The sequence below is a fragment of the Gobius niger genome (genome assembly GCF_951799975.1).
Source record: "Gobius niger genome assembly, chromosome: 13".
NCBI lineage: Eukaryota > Metazoa > Chordata > Actinopteri > Gobiiformes > Gobiidae > Gobius > Gobius niger.
In genome coordinates, this window is record NC_136864.1 from 21,387,565 (window position 1) to 21,411,167 (window position 23,603).

The 23,603-nt window shown below is 44.6% G+C and overlaps 1 protein-coding gene across 1 annotated transcript; it reads left to right on the top strand.

Moving 5' to 3' along the window:
* The first annotated feature begins 839 nt into the window (after nt 1-839).
* Nucleotides 840-23,477, top strand: arhgap21b (Rho GTPase activating protein 21b). Its single transcript, XM_079568943.1, has 23 exons — nt 840-984; nt 7,230-7,415; nt 7,498-7,519; nt 8,822-8,914; nt 8,997-9,075; nt 9,145-9,199; nt 11,717-13,262; nt 14,579-14,725; nt 14,891-14,990; nt 15,074-15,125; nt 15,683-15,808; nt 15,882-16,181; nt 16,507-16,568; nt 16,644-16,789; nt 17,400-17,539; nt 17,609-17,767; nt 17,854-17,932; nt 18,010-18,083; nt 18,152-18,241; nt 18,312-18,479; nt 18,782-18,887; nt 20,716-20,747; nt 20,819-23,477. Exons 1-23 carry the CDS (start codon nt 916-918, stop codon nt 22,232-22,234), a joined length of 5,247 nt encoding a protein of 1,748 aa, XP_079425069.1. The 5' UTR covers nt 840-915; the 3' UTR covers nt 22,235-23,477.
* The last annotated feature ends 126 nt before the right edge of the window (nt 23,478-23,603 follow it).

Genomic DNA, 23,603 nt, shown 5'->3' on the forward strand with positions numbered 1-23,603 from the left:
GTTTTGTGAATAATGCAGTGCCTATTGTGGAGCACGGGCAGCCCCCCAGTGTATGCCTGTGGGTTGTGATATAGGTTATAATACAAAGGTACTAACACTAACAATAGACCTGTTTCTTATAGGTTTTAGCGTCAATACTCCAGTGTTAATTTCGTCGACTAAAATATTTAGTCTTAATTTTAGTCAAAGTGATGTTTTTGACGACTAAAATTTGACTAAAACTAAATTAAATGTTTTTCATGAGACTAAAACTATGACTAAAATGTCCAGATATTTTAGTCGACTAAAATAAGACTAAATAAAAATGAAAGAGAGAGACTAAAATCATCCTAACTTCTATTGACCGTCTGAAATATCCTCAGATCATGTAAATTCACTGCAAAAGGATCAGCTTTGTTCATGTGGAGCAGCTCCATGAAGCAGAGGGACAAGATTAAACATGATTATAATTAATATTATCAATGCAAAGTCGACTAAATTCGTCTTAAATTTAGTCGACTTGCAATTTTAGTCGACTAAAACTAGACTAAAATCGAATTACATTTTCGTCAAAAGACTAAGACTAAAACTAAATTAAAATATGTTGTCAAAATTAACACTGCAACACTCCAGCCACCGTGAATGCATGAAGCTTAAGTACAGGCGTTGTGCCGAAACCTGTTGCATAATATTCAGAATTAGGCAGGCATGGTTGACTGTTTATGCTCAACTTAGATATTCTCGTCATGCTGTGTTTTTATCTCACTAATCACGTATATTTATTTTTAGTCACATTAACTTCTCCATTTTTGTTTTGCAGACGGGGTTCAGCGTGCGCAAAACGTGACAGAAGAACCAATGTGTTGTGCATCGTACTGGAACTACCTATTCAATGTGGCCCATCACAGATAACTGGATTTTAAGTCAAGTGAAATAATGGCATCACGCTGGGCGCATTCTTACGAGGATGGCGACAGACAACAAGCCAGATCATCATTCTGTGAGGTTAGTCTTCATCATTTTTTTTATCTGTTCATCTTTATTGGTTCAAAGCGACTGATGGGGAGTTTGTTTGAGTGTACCCCATGTTTTTCAGTTTGCTTTGAGGGGGGGGGGGGGTGTAGTGAGTTTTACCAGCTGTCGTCCTCACTTGTAAAATAACACTTGTTGAATGTTGTGGTATTCTCTTTATCCCAGAACTTTTTTTGTCCAAGTGGGAGGACGGGGTTGATCATTTTTAGGTGGAGACATTATGAAAAGACAGGCCACAGTTACATAAGCGTGTAATAAGATTTCAGATTTGTCTTTAAGTGTTTAAATCTAGTTGTAGTGGGAGGGGGGCGATTGAGTGGCTTGTTGTTAATGCTAACTTAATCCTATGCATTTAAAGTCATGACCCTTGTGTTACCACCAGACGAGACGCCATCTGCTCTTTCATTAGTTAAAATGAAGCTCTTTACTGTTATCTGGTATGCATCTAATTTTCTACTTAGTCTTTACTGCAATACTCCTGTTTATCTTATATAATATTTGTATAGCCTCATATCTTTCTCAGCATCTTTATGTTTAGCTCGTAAATAATATAGCTGCCTGTTGTTGTATCTAAGAAGCTTTCTGCCAAATTAATTTTTAATCTATATTGAATTACGGACACGTAGCGTTGTAGCCAGTGAAGCTGTAATTAAACTGCCTCCAGTGTAAAGGAATGGTATGTAAATAAGTTGCACAATATGGTTACAGCTTAATGTTTGAGTTTACATCTCTGGTTTGTTTAATTGAGAGCAGCACCTCTCATGAGAAACGCTGCAATGTCGTGTAGTGCGGTGGGAGCACCACCAGTGGAGAACCCTCTTTCAGCAATCCTTATATTGGGCTGACCACACAAACCAATTCATGTGCTAATTTAGATCCGGAAACCCCCCAGAGTCTGCTCCGAAGATTTGCTGGAAATGGTGACTGTGAATGTAGGTTCTACTGACTTCTGACTGCAGCTTTGAGGAGGCTGTAAGTCGTGCCTTCTCAGATAAGAAAGGAAAACTTGTGACATTGTAATATGCTGTGTATCATAAGCAGAAGATTCTAATGAAATAGGTGTGCTGTTGTCATTCAGAGAAAGCAGTTGTGAATAAAGAGCAGGAACTGATATAAGATACGGTTCTTACTGAATGCACAGTGGAAATGGCTAAAGGATTTGTTTGAAAAGGGTTTATCTCAGAGCAAGTAGCAAGTTTTCAAGAATTTCAGAGGGCTTTCTTGCAGTTGTTGTTTACATTGTACTTTTGAAGCTGCTATCAGTTCAGTGGTGCATACCCAGTCCAAAGCCAAACAGCGACAGAGCCACTTTCCTTGGCAGGGATTCCTCTGTTTGATTATGCCTCGGCAACTCCGCAATCATTTGATGGTGTCGATGCCGGGTGTCTGGTCATAAGTGCAAAGGTCACATTTGAGAAGAGTTTTTTTCTCCTTTTAATGCACGGTTTACTTGAAGCTACACTGTGAAAAATGTTCAGGTTTATACGTTATAAGATCAACTAAACCAAAGAAAACAAGCCAAAATTAATAGTGCTTTTTTAGTTTATGAGTCAGTCACAATTTAATGTTTTTTGAGGTAATTTTCACCTAGTGTAGCAACAACAAGAATGGAGTGAATGAATGATGCAATGTAAAGCGTCCTGAAAGAGCAATATAAAAACAATGCATTATTATATTGTTATTAAAAGAAAACCTGCAATAAAATGAATGCTTTTATTGAATTCCTATTAGTGATGTAAATGTAACACGGTGTGGCATTAAATCGTTTTTTTTTTTTTTGGGGGGGTTGCTTTATGATAAACATGATCCATATTCATCTCAGCAGGGACTTATTGACAAACAGACCTCCCAGCCCGAACAAGCTCGCTCTCGTTAAAGCTCGCTGTTCATCTCATTTGGGCTGTCTGCCGTTCACAGAAGCTCTGCACAGACATCACATGCCTAACTGATGGCAATCGGAAGGAAAATTAACCCTCAATTGGATAGAAAGAGGCTGATGCTTCCTTTCGCTGTACGGTTGTGTCTGCGCCGTCTCCCAGGAAATGTCGCCATATGATGTGTGATTTAGTCGGTTTGATCGGGGTATAGCTTGTTGTTTGCAATTGAAGATTTCATTGAAAACCAACAACTTAGTAAAAAAACAACAAATTTGTTGCATAGAGCTTTTTGAACATCTGAATTTATCTTACCTTTGACCTCCACTGACCCATTTAGGTTGTTTCTAAAGATATTTCACTTTTGAATCTAATCGGTGCCATAAACCCTGGATTGTTGTTTCTTTAAATATGTGCTTTGTTGAGTGGTTAATAATTAGACCTTTTCAACAAGTGATGTTCTTTAAGCCTTTTTATTTTATGGACACCTCAAGGACCTGTTATGGGCCCATTAATATTTAATTTTTTCTTTACTTTTACGAGCTCCAGGGCCGGTAGTGTGTCACATCTGTATGTTACAATAAGCCCTATGGAATGAATGAATCACATGATGCCGTATGCTCTGTACTGATAGATTCACAGTCCTTCCACAGCTGAAACTCCCAGGGTTCACCACCAGCAGCGGTGTCATTACCTCTGGGTTTTCACAGCTAAGTGCTTGGTTTGGCCGAGACCTGGTGTAGAATTTAGCAGTCCACAGAGAAGTAGGTTCCTTCACATTTTAAGGCCGTGTACTTGTCAGATGTTTTCGGAGCTGATGTCATGTGGCACTTATGATGTGTCACTGGGTGATGTCAGCGCGGCAGGCTTTTAAAATACACTTGTTTCATTATGTGCTTAAAATGGACCAAGTGGAAAGTCCAGTTTTTTAGCCACACATCCTTGTGTCATGTGTTTATAAACCTGAGTGGATTCAAGTTTTCCACCAATGGTTAATGTTAGTGCTCTCTGGTAATCTTAAGGAAACCGCTGAAGCGGTCATGTTAAATCCTATGGAAATGAGCTAATGTCAAGAGGCTTTTAGCTAATCTCTCTCTTAAGTATTAGTGACGAGTAGCAAATTATAAAAGATTGAGTTTGTTGAGGACCATTCTGTTACAAATTGTACTTTTTAGAGGATTGTCATAAACAAGCTAATCCTAAATGTAAAGTAAGTAAGTTCAGAAAACACGCTGTTTGATCTCTTCTGTTGAACTGGTTTGATCTGTCAGCACCCGCAATAATTATAGAAATGTTACATTAAGGGTGCATTTCTGACAGCTGAACAGTTCTATAGCAAAGCTCTCTAGTTAGTGTATGTGATGTTTCTTGTCACTAACATTTGGCCTTCACTCGGTGTTAACATCAGACACAGAGCAGAAGTCAGCGTGCCACCCTGAGATAGCCGTCTACTCTGCTTATTTCCAAAGGATTTTCAGCACAGGAACAAATGCCTACTCTGTGCCTTTTTTCCCAGCCGCCTCACCCAGGGCAAATATCAGTCTGCCGTTCTGGTGAATCATAAGTGGGTGAGAGCGGACATTTGTGGCTGGAAACCAAAGGTGTGTGTTTGTGATGTGGCCATTCTTCCTCTGACCACATATAATCTCATAATTTTTTCCTTTGTGTAAATTCTTTAGCGTTTTGAAAGCACAAATATCCTGGTTTGTCAGGTTTACACTACAATGACGCTTTGTTGTTGTCTATCCTACTTTAAAGAGAAGAAATGAAAGAGTTTGGAAGTGGAATGTCACTGTGGGTTCAAGTATTGAAATGGCAGTGATAACACTTCCTGGCATGTGTCTGTCAAGAGGCGACCGTCCTTCTGTCTGCCACATGTTGAGATCACAGGCCTTGCAGAAGTGGCCCAGGGCACAGACGTTGAAATCACATCCAGCTCTCTGGGAAGGGTTCACCCTGAAGATGAGAGGGGAGCCATGCAGGCATTTAGAACATTCTGATCCTTTGTCTTTATCAAAATGAAGTAAATGGCGTTACACTGTCTCGTTGCACTTTGGCACAGCCGGACACTAACCAGGTGATGGAAAGCACACAGCATTTTGAAGGGAGAATCCATGTGACAAGTGAAATGTGTGAATAAAACGGAGTAATAACAAAGGCTTATGCACCTCAGCTGACCTGATTCTTCACATGTTGGTGCTGTGTCAACACTGAAGTGGCTGAGTAATGACTGTGGCACACGGAGCAGAGGTGTGTTTTCCGTGGCAGCTTGGCACTAATCATTTACTGTTTATTCTCTCGTGCTACAAACGACGGTCTGAAAAGGATTTACTTCTCATGAGCCACACTATCCCCGTTCAAAGCCTCATACATTTAAATAATTCAGGTGTTGTGCAGGTGCTGGGGGTCAAACAGCCTCAATACACTTCCACGCTGTATAGTTCAATAACAGAACACCTAATGCACTGGAAAACCTGTTTTGCTTGTTTTATCAAAATCATGGGTGTCAGCTGCACCTGCAGGCAGCGGCAGTGTTCCCAGTCGAGTCTAAACTCTTTCTGTGAGCCCCGGGAGCTGCTGCTGCTGCTGTGAGACAACTCTTCACCAGTGCGGTTAACAGAAAAAAATATTTTTGGCTAAAAAGCAACAAGCAAAGGCTGTACTGAAACATGCTTTAACTTGGTTTACACCTGAGGCTTTTGGTTTAGTTCCACCGAAAGTGAGGATTACCTTTCACCTGGACTTAAACACCAGTTTTGTAAGTTTACATGAATCATAAAGCTTGATATTTCTTGTTGTAACAAAACTGTAGACTTGATACTGGATAAGAAAGGCAACCACTATTTTTGGTTCTATTGAACGTTACCTCAGTGGTACAAAAAATGTCAAAAAATGTGTTTCTATTCTTAAATTATTCATTATTGCTGTGTTTTATTTTTCCAGCCAATTATTATGATAAAATCACAACTACCTGTGGCGCAGTAAAACATTTTTGTTTTGGCACCGGATGTGTCATTTTGATGCTTTGAGGAGTGGAGATAGAGAACCATGTTTGAGTGCATTTCCCTAAATGTCGTCATAGCAGTTTAGTAATTAGGCAAGGCAAGTTTATTTGTAGAAGGCAATTCAAAGTGCTTCACAGTTGCATAAATACAAGAAAGCAAATAGAATCATAAAAACAAAACATCAACATAAAATTAATCAATTACAGTAAAAAGCAAGAGTGCAGATAAAATATTTTCAGTCATGGGCAAAAAGAACAGTTTTCAGCCTGGATTTGAACATTGTCAGAGTTGAGGCCTGTCTCACATCCTCAATCCTCATAATGACATACAGGTGATATTTTAACATAAATGAGCAGAGGCAGAAGTAGCGTGGATGCAAGCTCATCAGATTCCTGACATTGTAGCTGAAGGTCTGTTCCTTGTTTGCGAGGGGGAGGGTCTGTCACAGTCCGAGCCACGGGAAATACTCAGGAAATCCCAAACAGATTGAGGAGCACCTGGATATTGTAGTATTGCACAAGAGCACAGAGTCACAAAGGTATGATGCTATAGTAACTGGAGGTCCACCGTCCTGAGCTGAACTGTTACAGACACCATTAGGGCGATGTAAACCACGCATACAGAGTTCACTTTTTAACCACAATGCATTATTATGCACTGTATGTTTTATATGTTGATGAATAAGCACCTTTTCCCTAACCTGGCTAACACCAGGCTGCTGTGTGCGCTCGAATTATTTCGAACTGCACAACAGCCTGGGGACCATGGCCAAATCTCCGGTGGATTTGGGAACCAATCACAGAGCGAGGAGGGACGGCAAGACGATGACGCGCTATTCGATATATGGAAGCTTGTAGTTTATTTACGGATAATTAAAAAAAAAGTTTATTTACGGATCCAACATGACAGCAGCAGACACGATGGTATTTTTTGATCAAGCTTTAGACCTTGTTCTAAATAATTTAGCTCAAAAGTTTACAGCGGGTACGTCATACGTCATCTCATACGATGATATGATTGGCTGGGGCTACGTGCAGACGCATGAGACTTTTTTTTTCTTTTTTTCGTATCGCCCAATAAACGACTATGGACGCTCGTAAACCACACCTCTCCTACGAGAAAATGAATTGGTGGTCCCCAGACTAAATATCACTTGTGATTTTAGTCTGGTGTTAGCCAGGCTACCTTTTCCCACCAAATTAATGATTAATTCGTGAATGAAAATGTGCTTTTTGATTTTCCATTTTTATTGGCTATGCAAAACACAAAATACTGTGTATTATTTGTTGTGAATGTGTGTTATTTGTGTAGAGATTTCATGTGGTTTTGTGTTTTATAGAATGACTCTGCGGAGTGGAGGAACTTTGCGGATTCTCTGGGCGGGCTGTATTCTCCTGAAGAGGAGGCCTTCTCGTGGCCCAGACCAAAAACAGTCCATTTACGCCGCACTTCCCAAGGTTTCGGTTTTACTCTGCGGCACTTCATCGTGTACCCGCCAGAGTCCTCCATGCACTATCCATTCCCGGTAAATGCCACGTGTAGCGTTAAAACATGACTGGATAGTTTGTATCTCAAACATTGAAGTGACTGAATTTGTTCTGTTACAGGAGGAAGATCATGGTCACAGAGGTGAGCACCGAGCAGTCTCTTCAGCACTGCTGAGTCAGGCAGTGCCCCTGACTTCTAATGACTCTTAATCCATCCCTCTCATGCTCTCTGCTTCCTTGTGCTGAGAACAATGCTGCTCCCTCGTGTCACTGACCTTTGTGGACACATAAAAGGTTTTTGGAGAGCAGCAGACCCAGCTCTTCATATTGTTTTACTTTGTTACTCTTGCTGTTTTTCTCTGTTGGGATGGCCTCATTTTTTACTTTGTTGGGCATGTTTGAACCGCTTTTTTCGTGATAGCTTAACACAACTGTTTTCTTTCTATAATGCAGAGTAAACATGAGTGAAGTCCACGACTCAAGTTTGTGGCTTAAATATAATTTACGCAAAGCTGCAAACTTGATTTTCATTATGTTCTTTGAGCCATCATCATTCTGAAAAATGATCCATTTAACAGTTGCAGATGCAGCTGAACTTGGGATTTTCCCGAAAATGATGACTGGATTCTTCCAATAGGATTTATTATTAAGTAATCCGGATAGTTCCCGGTTAAAGTGGACTATATAGAGTTATTTTAGACAGTAGTTGCTGAGTATTGTTACCCATTATCAGTTTTAAAGTCCAGACCATCTCTTTAGCATTACTAGACTGAGCATAGAGCTGCATCTTCACAGTTAGCCGTTAGAGGGAGCAACCCTTTGAAGCTCCTGTCAATACATTACATAATGTGTAGGGATGAGTAATCTGTGCCGAAGAGATAGAAATGCTCATAAGACGTATGAACAGTATGAAGACCAGTGCTGGCGTGGAGCTGATACAGAGCGTGATTGTACACAGGCCTCTTCTCAGTGCAGTGCACAGTCGTGATCTGACTCACTAGCAGAATGTGACAGGCTCAGAGCCGCTCTTTGGCACTGCCCAGAGCTGTTTCTCACTTTATAAGGGAAGAGTGGGAGTTGCAGCTGAGCTCACTGTCACTCCACCTTCTCTCTTTCCTTCATTTTAGCCTTAGCTTTTCTGCAGTCCTGCAGCTGCTAGGAGACGAGTATAGCATGAGCAAACAGGTTTCCTGTTTTTTGCCTTTTTTAAACCCCTCAGTTTGTCGTTTCTTTGATGCCTTTAAAACTGTTAATTACCTTACTATTTAAAAGTGACACAGGATTGGCTAGAACAGCCTGTTCTTTTAGCACTTGGTTCATTCACACATTTGGTGATACACTTGCATTGCTGCACATACAAACACTTACTGTTAAGGCAATACATCTGTGCTTTTCATGTAAAGCAGCACAAATATACATTGTGTAATAGTTATTTTATCATCAGGGAGACAGAAGAATAGGCTGGAGCCTATGGACACCATTTTTGTGAAGCAGGTAAAGGAAGGTGGTCCTGCCCATGGGGCAGGGCTGTGCACAGGTAAGGCCTCTTAATACAAAGCATAGACCCTTTTATTTTATACAGCTTTTTAATACCAGGTCCTGCTCATTTGAAATCACAGGTGATCGCATTGTCAAGGTGAATGGAGCGAGTATCATTGGCAAAGCCTATGGAGAAGTTATAGCCTTAATTCAGGAGAGGTAGGTTGTACTTTCTTTTAATTCAGCAAAGCAAACTTTTATTGTCATTAAAATGTTGTTTCTCTTCAGCGGTGATTTCCTCGAACTTTGTGTGATGCCAAAAGATGAGGATATACTGCAACTTGTAAGTTGTTCTTCATAAGTCTTTTCACACGCTGCAGCAACTCATAGTTTCTCTCATTCACGTGGGCTGTGCTGCTCTAGTTCAGAAAGTGCAGACTCACAGTCCCATTGGGGGCTCTATTTGGGTCTCTTAATCAGGACATGGTCATTGCCTTTTTAATATAACTTGCTTTATTCTTCAAACACATGCTACTGCCCTGGGGCTTATTAGCAAAAATGTGGCTGCCAATCTGCAGCAATGGCCTCTCCAATCCTCATCCAGCACACAGTTCCTCAAACAGTCATACATAGGCAAGTGTGAGGTGTCCTGTCCCATCCTGTCAGACCTCAGAGGCTAAGCAGGCATGGATTTGCATGGTAGACAGAGGGAAGACCAGGTAACTTGGGTGACTTGTGTGTGTGTGTGTTAACGGAGGTGGTCAGAGGCCGATGGTGCTGATTGGCAGCGGCACTTTCATTAGTCTACCTTCAACTCTTTTTCAGCTGGATAACCAGTGTTTTATATCATAAAGAAACATGTTTATTTAATGACGCTATTGCTGCACAATGAAGAAGCTAAAGTAAAGTCTACAAGAGATGTTCATGATCTGTTTAAATGATGAGTTACAACAGCAACTACAAACAAGACATTTTTTGCAGCTCAAACACAAGCCGCTGCCGCCCCAAGTGACTCTTAAAGGGACAGTAATTGCGAAGCCAACATTTTCTGTTTTCTGCTCCATTTACTCCCTTTTAATCTGCTAATAGTCTCACCGTTTGTTTTCCCCCTCCTGTTTCATTCTTACGTTTGTGTGTTGTCCTTGAACATACCACTACAATAAATGGACTTGAGAGGTTGGTTAGAATCTGTGCAGAGTGACATTACACTGTAGGAGGCGGAACACACTGAGTGCTTAGAGACAGCAGCAGTTGCTTAGCAAAGGCAGCGTGCACATTGAGATGGCAGAGAAGGCAGGGAACAGTTGACCAGAGAAGCAGAGGCACTACTTAGACTGAGGAATAACGATAATATATAATGGGATACAGAGCTGTGATCTGAACAGGTTGTTCTAGTGGAAGAGGAAACGAGAGAGGAGGGATGAGTGGGAGTGGAGCTGTACCATCACAGCTAAATGTATAATGAGCAGCTGCTGCTTGTGTCATGTGAGCAGTGAGGGAGAGAGGGAGAGAGGGAGGGAGACACCGGAGCAGGGAGCACCTTGTTCATTTAGCGTAATATTGTGGCCGCAGATGGATAGAACCATGGAGACTTTGAGAGCATCATGAGAGGCACGCTTCCACTGCTGCCACCTCAGCCCGGACACACTGACACCAGCAGGTTGTAACGTGGCAACCCCAGCTACATCACTGCGCCTCATCCCTGTGTGCTGCCGCTGCAGCTCGGTGTATTTTTAGCATGTCAAGTCCAAGCTCCTCTGTGGCTGTTTCATCTTCTCTCCTGTTTTCCTTGTGTGTGTATTTTTCTCTGCTGCCATCTCTTTCTCGTGCATCATCTCTTTCTTCTTTTCCTAATGCTCTCATTTTCACATGCTGTAATGGCAGCCTTTTTCACTGGAAACGGCTCATCTGGTAAGCAAACAGAAAACTGTCGCCTGACGTTGACATGTTGTGCTCGGTGTCTCGTCGTGCAGATGTCATGCATGCCAGCGATGTCATAACATGGATGTTTTACAACAGCTCTTCCTCAGTGCTGAGATTGTGATAACAAGCAGTTACAGTGGGTGATTATGAAGATTGTGATGATGGCTGCAGTACCTGTTTGATTTAGTTCTCGAGTGGTACAGCTGGCATCTCAGTGAAGCCTCGCCCCTACTTCCTCCTCCATGCCTAGTATGATTACTGTGATAAGGGCCAGTGACCCCTGAGCCAATTGCACACCAATGCCTGCAGCGGGAGGAATGTAGCTGCCACATACAGTTTTATCTCATAGTAAATTACCAGCAGGTGTAGCATGCACAAAGTTCTCCCACCCTAACTGTCTGAGTCAGTTAGTACACTCTGTTACAAGTAATGCAGGAAAACCATGGTCCATAAGTCATTTCAAAACCGGGCATGTAGCCTTCTGTCGAAGTTAAATATTTGGCTGGCAACATATATTATTTTTTACTGTCAAAATGTGTCTTAAAAATGCTGTTTGTCAGTGACATTATTTTCAGTTCACTACAAATGTGGATGTGGGCAAGTTTAATTGTTATTTAATTGAAATAGCAGTTTTTGGAGTCAGAAATCTAATCACAAGTGCAATTCTTCCCGTCAGAAAAGTGGCAATTGTCTTTCCTAATTTGTTCAGCTCAAGTTTGGACTATAACTATTGTAGAGGCTCAAACTACAGGCTGAAGGATGTCCATCGACAGCCATGAACTGCTAACGCCTCCGCTCACTCAAACTGCAACATCGACAGCCCACACATTTGAGCATTTGTTGTAGTATGACTTCTCCTGCTTTGCAGCTCTTGTACATCTTCATTATGTGTGTTTGTGCTGCGCTATATTAACCGGACTGTCTGTGCTGTCCCCAGGCCTACTCGCAGGATGCCTACCTCCGAGGCCACAGTAGCTACAGTGGAAACGCCTGCCACATTCCCGAGCCGCCTTCAGTATGCTACCCCAGAGTAGACTGTAAGCCCCCGGGCATGGCCCAGGCCACGGACTCTGCAGGCCTGGTCTGCCGAGGGCCATCTGCTGACCATGGGTATAGAAAGGAAATCACTGTGCCTCCATCTCCGCCTCCACCACTGTATCCGAAAAGCCAGACAGCCGTGTGCATGCGCAATGATGCCGTGAGGACGGTGGTCATACCTCCTGAAGCCCAAATGGGGCGCATGGGACCAGCACACCGCATGGATTACGTGGACCCAGGCTTCATCAGGGGGAGGCCTGGGTCTTTAGCCCAGTATCCCCACCCCCGTAAGGCTGATGTTTATCCCAGTGGACCAGGAATGGTTGCATATGGGGGGCCACCCCCACATTACCAGCCAAGTCATCAGAATATCGATTGGCGTACTTACCAAACATACAGGGAATACATTGACAACAAAGGAATCCATTCTCATGGTAGCAGGACTATCCAGGAGAGGTTGGACAGTTTGCGAGCCAATCCGAACTCCTTCAGCGTTCCCCAGCACATTGCCAGAGGAGACTGGTGCTCTAAGGGCATGCGGCGCAGAAGCACATCACACGAACGCTCGTTCCCAGGTCCTCCGCCCCACTTCCAAATGCCCCCCCGCAGTGCCTCACAGGACCGCATGAGTTCAGACAGGATTGTACACGCGAGGAACTGGCCCCCTCGAAGCGTGTCTCAGGACGGTCCTCTCAGCAAAGCGCGGGCTCACTCCACAGACTACGTGGACCCTGCAGAGCTCCCCAGGCCAATGGACAGGATGGCAGGCTATGGGCGAGCAGACCAAGGTACTAGGGCCAGCAGACAGTCCATGCCCAGACAAGCCCTACTCTACAGGCCCTCTGTCGGGTACAGCGGGGGGATGAGGGGGGCTCCAAATGCTCCTGTGTTCAATAAAGGGCCAGACTCTCATAAGTTCCGTTCCTCACCGATGCTCTCGGAAAGACCGCAACACTTTGGGAAGAGCACAAGTGCTGAACAGTCTCTTGCTGACCAAAGAGCTGCCATCAAAGCTTCCCACAAAGGACACCCCTCACAGCATGGCCACAGCAGGACCCGGGCAGAGTCCATGCAGCCAGTGGAGGCCAGAAAAGAGCCAGCGTTGGTAGCACACAGGTCGGCATCCTGCTCCACACCAAAACTAATGTCTCAGAGACCAAGCCTCCCCCCAGAGCTACAGGCACAAGTGAATGGACGCAGTCCGACAGACAGTGCCGTGGTTTTACGAGAGAAGCCCCCTTCCGGAAAGAACCCCAGCCCCCTGCGCCACCCCTCCTACATTCTGGCTGTAAACGATGATGGTGCAGACCCCGCCGCAGATGTGGTGGCCTGTTGGCTTCCCAATGACGCACGGCGGGAAATGCAAATGAGGCGCCTCGGGGAACAGCACCACGCCTCCTGCTCCAGCAACCTGGACGAATCCCTCGACTCCATCCCATTCATCGGTAAGACTCTGCCGGCAGCCTCACCGTGTTGTTGTCATGGCAACAACAGTCGGCACTAAGCATGGGGGGACTGACAGTGTTGAAAACCAGTCGTAAGGCTGGAGAAATTCTTCACATGTTGATATAGAACAGGGTTTGGGTGCCTGAAGAGAAACAGAAATGCTTCATTATGTTGACCTTTTATATTTTTCCAATGCATTATGCGTAGGATTTACAGAAACGTATGTCATAGTGGTTTTGCTGCCAGTCATCTGGACTCATCGTAGTAACAGGTTCAGTAAAAGGCATCAGGGACTCTCGTAAATCCACTCAAGTGAAAAGAATCACTTAGAGTCAGTTCAGAACTGAAGGCTATTAATAATTTACTGCTAGTCATAAGCCTGTAAATATCCCCCACTGAGGACATTGCTATAGTTACAATGCAGGAGGCCAGAGAGGCCACAGGTGGGTTTGTGTTTGGAATAGAAATGCAAAAGTAATGCACATGTGTTTTTATTTGCACATTTGGTCAGTGGAGTACTAGATGTTGCTCTCTTTAATGCTAAGTATTTGAATCTTCTGCAGTTGTTTTACGTCTCCAGTCATCCTGTTACATTCTCAGATACTGGTAGATTGACTTAAACACAACTGATTTTGCAGGGCTGCTTCACAGAGAAACTGGGTCAGAAGAAAGTGTTTGTCTGAATACAAATTAGGGCTGCACTATTTATCGCCAAAATGATTCTTATTAGATTATTAGGTGACAGTGTTTCCATATAGCTGCCAGAAGACACAATGCATCCCCAAATCACCAAGATCTTCCATCTTGACGGATTCACACAGGATGTTTGGCCTGTTGGCTTTATTAGACAGGCCAGACAAGGGTGACTTGTTTTTACATTTTATTTTATTGTGATCATATCAATATAACATTGAAGACAATTATCAAGAATCTCAGTATGTTGTCATATCCTGCAGCTCTAACACAACTGGTTTAACTTATGCTTCTATTAACCTTTAAGACAGTAAAGGATGGATATCAGGTAAAGAACATCCTCCTCTTTACTGTGCCCCGTGTGGTTTTATCAAGTTCTTTCTGGCCCTACCGCACTCTTATCCAGCTCAACGTGGGGGAGTTGATTTCATGCTTCTCATTATTGCCGAATATAACAATGCAGAATAATCTCATGGCATCGTTTTTCAGCTGTCCTGTTTTAAAGTCGGCTCAAACTAGGACATCTTTTAAATTTAGCTCCAAAAGACCCATGTTCACGCAGAGCAGCTTTGTATCTTTTCTTCATTCCTTACGCTGACTGTCTTTTGAACTTTCTTTACAGACGAGCCGGTCAGCCCCAGTGTGGATCGCGAGGCTGCTCCTATCCCCCCGTCCGCCGTCATATCCGTGGCACCTTCCATAACCACGGGCCCCTCCAGCCCGACCTCCACGTGCCCCCCCATGCGCCGCCAACTGTCACATGACCAAGGTAACAGATACTGGCCCAGGTAACCCAAGCAGCGTGGAAGTTAATATTTCACAACTGGCACAGAAAACACTCTAGATGTATTGCAACTCACGGCTGTTTTTAAAATCATTGCCCCCTGCCCGTCATCTGAGATCTTGACGTTATTTCCTTCCATCTTTATTTCAGAATCTTTGAGAAGCGCTTTGTTGGACTCAGACTCTAACAAAACGGAAAGGTCCAAATCTTACGATGAAGGTTTGGACAGCTACCAGGAGGAGCAAAGGGGGTTAGTGTCAAATGAGGACATTATTATTTCGTTAGCATTCAAATATTTGATATTTATTGCTTTCTTTTTTTAATTTCCTCCAGGAGAACATCATCAGCATCTAAGCATATGCCTAGTCTCAGGGGATTACGAAGGGTAAGGAAACAAACATGCTTCATTATCAAACAGCTTTGTTCACTGAATAGTAGATGCTAAAATATGCTGACACATTGTAGAAGAGGCCTTATATAACCGCATGTGTAATTTCTCTTGCTCAAATCTCATTGGCCCCCATTCATCAAACTTGCGTACGGTGAAATGAGAGCGTATGTGGGGTGTACGAAAAATTACCGCCTGTTTTGGCATTTATCAATCTGAGCGCAAAAATATCATATTTGTTGTGTTTAAAACAATTCTTAATCATTTCCTGGTTGGAGAAATGTTCCTTTTTTGCCGTGTTTCGTGCGTGCGTGCCGTAAAACCCGTGGGTGAGGCCTCCTGATTATGAATATTTTGGGGCGTTTCATTCAAATGACGCTAGGATTTCTCCGTGACGTTTACCATCAGCTCCTTTTGCGTACGGGTTCATAAATGCCACGCGCACTCTGGCGTATATCGCAAATACACCTACACGTACACCGTTTTTGTACGCATTGTTGATAAATGAGGGCCATTGTGTTTAGTGGTGGTAAATGTGTTTCTGTGTGTATTAGGCCCTGGATGGTCATAAATCCTCAGGCGACTCAGGATCTCGGAGGGATTCCTCTGCAGACATCTTTGCAAATTCTTCCAAAGAAGGGATGCTCAACTTTAGGCAGCTTAGTACAGATAAAAATAAGGTAAGGCTGTTTTAAAATGTTCAACTTGATTACGGCTGTGCTTATCTTGTCTTCTCTCTCCTGTCCCTGGCAGCGTGTCGGAGGAGGCATGAGATCCTGGAAACAGATGTATGCGGTGTTACGGTGCCACACTCTGAGCATGTTCAAGGACAGGAAGGATGCACTTTGTCACGCTTCGGGACAGTCTGAAGAGGACCCGTTGCAAATCAGTATTAAGGCCTGTCTCATCGACATTTCCTACAGCGACACAAGGCGCAAAAATGTGCTGCGCCTCACGACGTCCAACTGCGAGTATCTGTTCCAGGCTGAAGGAAGAGAGGACATGCTGACCTGGATCAAAGTCATTCAGGAAAATGGCAACTTGGACGAAGAGGTGCGGTTTAGACATAGACAATCGTAGTTTTCTGTATTCGTTTTGTCATAATTACATGGCTACCACTGGCGCACCCATCCTTTAAGCATCTATTTACTGCTTAAAGTAAATGACGTTTTTCGTGTGCTTTGGCGATAAATTCCTTGATAATAGCGGGAATAATTTGAAACACTGTTCGCACATATCAGATAACGCTCCTTTTAGTCATAGTGTGGGCTCTTCTGGAGTCATGTTATTATTCATGATGACTAATCACTGATTAAGACAATGCTTGTGGAAGAGCAGTGATTTCTGTAACCAATAAGCTTTTTTTTTTACTTCCCAGAACGCTGATGTAACAAGCCAAGACTTGATCAGTCGAAAGATCAAAGAGTACAACATGATGAGGTATGCACGCCCCCACACGGCCCTCTTGAGAACCCAGGATTTTTAATATCCTAATGATGTGAATCTTGTACGCAGCACATCCAGCAGCAGGTCTGAACCTTCCCCCAAGCCGTCTCGACAGTCCCTCAGCATCAAGCAGGCCTTCCTGGGCTCTAAGACCGAGAGCAGGGGCCATAGTCCCCATTCACCGAAAACAGGAGAGGAGCGGCGCGCCCTCAAAGGTACCAGATTTTTTGGACTATAAGTTGCTACAGAGTATAAGTCGCACCAGCCAAAAGATGCATAATGAAGAAGAAAAAATACATATTTAAGTCGCTCCGGAGTACAAGCCGCACCAGCCTTTGCAACTACCTGGGCATGGAGGCATAACTGCACCGTTTATAAGCCTCTCACCGCATCACATTGTTCAAGCTCTCATTTGCGCACTTGTTCCTCTTGCTATGGCCATCTAGCTTTTTGCTTTTTTTGTTTTCTTCTTTGCAGTAAGAGTAACCTCTGCTTTTCGCCAGTCCGTCATAAGTTTCATGTTCTTTCCAAACATTCTTTCTACTGCTCGATTACCGTTTTTTAAATCTTCAGTGGTACAGGAGTAACAGATACTGGTACACAAGCCTGCAGCGCTACCAGTGTGAAAAGAACAAACATTTGGAATTATTTATTTTGAAATATAAGTCACACCTGAGTATAAGTCACACCCCCAGCCAAACTATAAAAAAAAGTTACTACTTTATAGATAATACGAGAGTCAGCTTTTCTTCCTGTGTGTGTAACTATGCTACATGTGCATCAAATACGTGGGTCGTTCTAATTCCTCATGTTTGTGTCTCACAGATGACTCTCCACCGCGGGACAGAGCAGCCTGGAAGATCGGAATCGCTGGGATCATGAGGAAGCCTTTTGAGAAGAAAACTCCTGCTGGGGTCACATTTGGCGTGCGACTTGACGACTGTCCACCTGCTCAGACCAACAGGGTGATTGATCCGTGTAGTTAACAGCTTGTTTTGATGTCGAAAGCTCTTCTAAGTGGTTTGTTTGTGCAGTTTGTCCCTCTGATCGTGGAGGTGTGCTGCAATGTGGTGGAGGAGAGGGGGCTGGAGTACACCGGCATCTACAGGGTACCAGGAAACAACGCGGCCATTTCAAACATGCAGGAAGAGCTCAACACCAAAGGCATGACGGACATCGACATTCAGGAGGATGTGAGGCACCGCGCGCTACTCAGTGACAGCTGCAGATAAACATGTCCACAGACCGCTTTAACCTTCTCCCTTTATATCTGTTGCAGAAATGGCGGGACCTTAATGTCATCAGTAGCCTACTCAAATCTTTTTTCCGTAAACTTCCTGAACCTTTGTTTACAAACGGTGAGGTCTTGTCTGTGATAAAATAGACAACAGATCACAGCGCATTCTTACAACATTTTGTTTCTTGCATTCAACAGAAAAGTACGGTGACTTCATTGAGGCAAGTAGAATAGAAGATTCAGTTGAAAGATTAAAAGAGTTGAGAAGGCTGGTGAGTGTCTACCTTTACTTAAATGACCATGTCATTTCCTGTTGTAAGCACTGTTCATTGTTTTGCAGATCCAAGAATTACCAGATCACCATTTTGAAACCCTGAAATTCCTGTGTGCCCATCTCAAGAGAGTTTCTGAGAATTGCGACAAGAACAAGGTATTACTCGTAAACCAGCTGGCTTGTTGTCTGCCGCCACTTTAAATAACGTGGCCGGTGTTGTGTTCAGATGGAGCCCCGTAACTTGGCGATCGTGTTTGGTCCCACCCTGGTCAGAACCTCTGAAGACAACATGACCAACATGGTGAACCACATGCCCGACCAGTGCAAGATTGTGGAAAACCTGATCCAGCAATACGACTGGTTCTTCAATGAGGACGGCGACGAGGAGCCTGTGGTGAGTCTTTATCGTGATGGCGTACACAACAGTTTAGATTTTGATGACTTTGTATCGAGGACAGGTTGTTGTTAATGTTTTACTTTTGCTATTTTTTGGCAAAAGCTAGAGCTGTGCAATTGAAATAGCATCTTTTTCTATTATCATGTTATAGCCATGAGGATTTTTAATCATCGGCCAATAAGTATACTGTGGTAGGCTCTCTAAAATATAATGACATGTGAACGCAACCTATTGCATTGTTCAGTTCCCAGTTTCTGTTTTGTGTCCACTTACTGTATTGTAACGTGTTTCATCGACAGACCACAGCTGAGCAGGAGAGCACAGTGCAGTCTCAGCCTGTGCCAAATATTGACCACCTGCTCTCCAATATCGGGCGAACCACAGCTTCACCGGGTGAAGTGTCGGGTAAGCTATTATGGATTTTCCCGCAGTGTAAACAAAATGATCTGAATTATGTCCGTGTTGGTATAAATACTATAGACGATCATTTAAATCTCACCTGCAACACCATTACACGCCAAATAACAAGCATGTTTTAAGACATGCTTCAAACGTTCACTATTTTGTATTATTTTATCCTTTTTTAAATTTGTTTTACTATTGTTTTGACTTAACTTATTTTGTCTAAAAGTCTGGTTTGTTCATTTCTTTTGGCCAACAATGAAAAAAAATGTTTGTGTTCATTTCTCCGTTCTACATTTCCTTTCTTGCTCACGTTGATTTCTCCCTGTGCTTTACTTGTGTTGAGACGACGACTCCTTTTCTTTCCGTTGTTTTCTTCCTCCTCCTTGTGTCACATAATCCCGGCATGTTCTTCCCCCCAAAGACCAATCAAACACACCCAAGAGCCGAGCCGGACGTTGTAACCTGTGCCCTTTTGTGTGTAGTGTGCTGTTTCTCTCCCTGATTCACTGGTGCCCCACTCTTGACACAGGCCAAGTGGGCGGCGTCTATCACTCCATGATGTCGCTGATGGGCTCTGTCCTGTCAGTCATGGACAGCTGGGACTGTAGGAAGAAGGAAGAGTGTTGTGCCCACTGTAGCTGCCTACACCCGCAGCTCTTTTAAAATTGGGCCAAACGGAAGAAAAACGCTAAAAACGAAAGAAAGAGAAGTCGATGTTTGTCATTTTATTCCTGTGGTTGTGCACGTCTCATATTTCAAACCCCGATAAGAGGGGATACAGAGCAATGCCGCTGTACTTTGTCTCAAAGCCCTTCTGCTGTCTCTTGTTGTCTCTAAAGCTGACCGCAAGGACAAGTAGCATGGTACGGTTAACCTCTCGTGGCGCTGTCTGTGTCTGAGGGCGGGGTCCGAGCGCCGCGGCCCCTCCCACTCATGTGATTACACACGAGCAGGCCACACCCACACAGCCAGCGCAGGCAGTGGAAAGGACACATGTATCACCTCTGTTTCCAGTGGTCCTTGGTCTTTCTGTGCTTCTGTGTCTGTTTATGGCAAGCATTACACTACATCGTATCCTATTATGTTCTATTCTTTAAGTTACCATTATTCACTTTTTCTATGTGCACCATCTGACTTGAATAACACATAAAGGTTCACAGGGAGTCTGGAACTTTCCATTTAGAGAGAGTAGAAGTGTGCTTTTGTTTTCACCAATCGCCTTCTGTAGAGAGACTGAGCCTGCATCTGCCTCACTGCACACGTACATCCAGACTTAGCTTTTTTGTTTGCACTGTTGTTTTGTTTGGGAAAGTTGTTTCAGTGGCTCCATAGTTCCTGGAACAGTTCAGCGTTAGCTGCGGTTGGGGGATTTTCATGCTCCTTTTATGTAGGGTAAACGTTTTTGGATAACTTTGGTTGTTGACAGTGACTGGACTAAATATAGCAAGCAGTAAAGTACACTTTTTTTTGGGTGCTATTGTGAGACAAAACACATAATGTTCTCAGGACGCATCAACGTCATCTGAAAGTAACGTGAGCTTTTCAATATCTACTACAGCTGCTCTGTCGCTCCGTCCAATCTCCGTGATGTGCCGTCGTCTCCATCTGAACATGAGCATGAGCTGCTTGGTGTCCGCTGCGGGGCCTCCTCTGCCTCTCCTCCTGTTCTGCTCACTGTGGTCACATGTCGTCTGTCTCCTCATTCAGCTGCTCTCATTCTCATGTTGTGTCTTTAAATCTGAGCAAACTTTGCTTTCCCCTAGATCTTGTTTACTGTCCGTCAATCATGTGGCAAACTCTCACTAATGTGTTCTTTTCTTAAACGCAGATTCAGCATGTAGTGACTCTTCGAAATCAAAGGTAACGGTGATCACATTTGATGCACGTGTGGCTTGTCTCTGGAGCCTTGTGTAACGCGTTGTTCTGTGCAGGGCTTATGGAGCGCAGGGAAGGACCAGTGCAGTAAAGAGATGCTGCGCTCGTCTTTCTTCGTCAGCCGCAAACGCAAGAAGCCCAAGGACAAAGGCCAACCCAGCAGCTCGGACGATGACCTGGACTCTGGGGCCCGCGCCCCTGGGGAGGAGGGGTGCCTGCAGCAGCCCGTGTGGTCACCTGACAGTCGGGCCGAGGAGGAGGAGGAAGAGGACCAGAGCAGGAGCAGGCTGAGCTCAGAGGATCAGCTGGACGGCCCAGACAAAGAGCCCATGTGCCCTGAGGTCCAGACCCCCTCGCCCCCACACTCGCCCAGCCTGAGTGAGCGCATGTCCATGACTCACCAGTCCACTCTGTGTGACCCGCCCGGTCACTATGACGACACCGTGTCCGACCTGGGCACCATGAACAGCACCAGCTCCCAGGCCTCTGTGCCCAGAGCCAGGCGCTGCCGGAACCAGCCCGCAGGACATGAGGGCACACTGGGCAGTGTGGGCACAGACGTGTGCTCCATCACCTCAGATTACTCCACCACCTCCTCCATGACCTTCCTGACCGGAGCAGAGCTCAGCGCGATGAGCCCTGAGGTGCAATCTGTATCTGAGAGCAGAGGGGACGACGCTGACGATGAGCGCAGTGAGCTCATCAGTGAGGGACGTCCCGCTGAGACTGACAGTGAGAGTGACCTGTCTGTCTTCACTGTGGGCAGGGACAGTGTGGTCCTCAGACCGCTGCAGTCCCACAGGCTCATTGAAGGGGACACGCTGTCCCGCAAGAAGAAGACTACCAGTGAGTCCTCTCTGGAAGGCCGCAGTGATAAGGACTCCAACAGGCTGTCCCGGGCCATGGGCTCTACCAAAGGGCGCTCCAGTGGCAGCCTCAGCTCCTCGTCCCGCACTGAGCTCGACAAGTCTGAGCCTGCATGGAGGCTGAAGATCACTGATCGCCTCAAAGTGCGCCTGCGCATGTCTGTGGACGACATGTTTGGGGTGGGCAGCCAGCGCACGCCGGAGGGGCGCAGTAAGAAGAAGAAGAACATCCGGCGGCGGCACACGATGGGGGGGCAGAGGGACTTTGCAGAGCTGTCTGTGTTGGACTGGTCTCAGCCGGTCGCCATCGGCCCTCGGTCAGAGCTGTCAGCTGTGGACCGGCTCAAGCCTAAGTGCAGCTCTCAGGACTTCTCCATTGGGGACTGGCTTGCCCGTGAGCGTCACCGCACCAGCAACCCAGAGGTCAGCCTGGAGCAGGGAGAGGGACAGGGGGAGGGGCTGGGGGAGAGCGCCGCCTCTCGTCCGGCGGAGGCTGTAAATGGAGACCATCCCCTGACTAAGAACCTCAGCCTGGCCGCCACCGCTCACCCCCATAAACTGACCAGCTCCCAAGTGGTGCACTCGCGCTTCTACCAGTACCTGTGAGCGGCGTGGGACAGTGCGTCTCTGTGTAGGACATGTGGACTGTTGTGTGTCTGTGTAGTACATGTGAGTGAGCATGTTGCTGTACAAATGTTTGGAGTGTGTGAAAATCTGACTTAACGCACACGGGGATTGTTGGTCATGTTCAAGTTTCAGGCACAAATCCAAAAGTTGTTCATATTTTTTTTCCTTTTCTGTGAGTTTGACATATTTAGCAGGAGGACTTCCTCCTGCTTCAGATTCCTGATAAGAGTGAGAGGACCTAGTGCTCATTCACCTGAGCCAGTAAAGTGTGTACGAGGAGGTGCCATTTTAAAAGTGTAAAGGTTTAGTCAAGTGGCTTTAAAGATGAACTGAAATAGAATGAATAGGACACAGTTATAGACAGATTTTCTAGTTTTGCAGAGGAGCTATTTTTGTGCAAAGAAAGTTCTAGTGTTCAGAGTCTCGGTAACCAAATGAAGAATGTACAGACTGCTTGCCGTAAAGTAAAAGCTTTAGGTGCTTGTGTTGATTCAAAGGAGTAGAGAGGCTATTTTTCTGTGTACTTGAAATGTGTGTTGGTACAGCCCGCGAGTGGACAAGCTCTGCTGGGATCTTTCCAAAGGTACAGAGTAGAGTAAAACTGTCTGGAAACACAGTGCAAATCCAAACCGGTTACTGTGCATCAGTGAGGTGGTCCAAGAGCAGTGAACAACATCCCTCGCTTTGTCGGGGACTGTTTTATTGCAGAGACAAAAAGAAATGGGTAAATCAGAATCATGTTTTATTATTTTTTTCAGGAAGTGCCTAACAATGAAATGTAAAGGGTGCCATATTGTTACTGTGAATGACATTTTTATTGTTAATTTTCACAGCCGTTCGACAGTTTTCTGTATCAAATGCCGAGCTTCCATTCCTTAGGCATTCCATTTTGGTCTTAACATGTTTTATACTTTCCCCATTTTTTTCAGTCGTTGGTTTTAACAGAACTTGAATTTTAAAATATTCCTTGTGAGAAAAGTAACTTAACTGTATATAAGCGCCATGTTTTAGCTGCTTTTGTTTTTATTTCCCATACGATTGCAGGTTTAAGTACAGTATTGTAAGGCGACTCCGTGCAGCCCTCAGGCGGCACGGGCGGTTTGGTACTTTGTTGATGTCCAGGCTCAAGGAAAACTGTCATTGAGCCCGGTCATTTGTTCCTCTGATTGTGAGAGGGACCAGGATTCCTGAAACACTGGAAATAAATTTTGTCAATGGCAAATCTTTTGTGTGTCTGTAAAATTTGTAATGCTCGGGCCTCCGGCGTCTTTATTCCTTTGATCCACATTTAGGTGGAAATGTAGAAAATCTTTGAGGAGCTATAGGTTCTTCTGGAGAAACAGGTTGG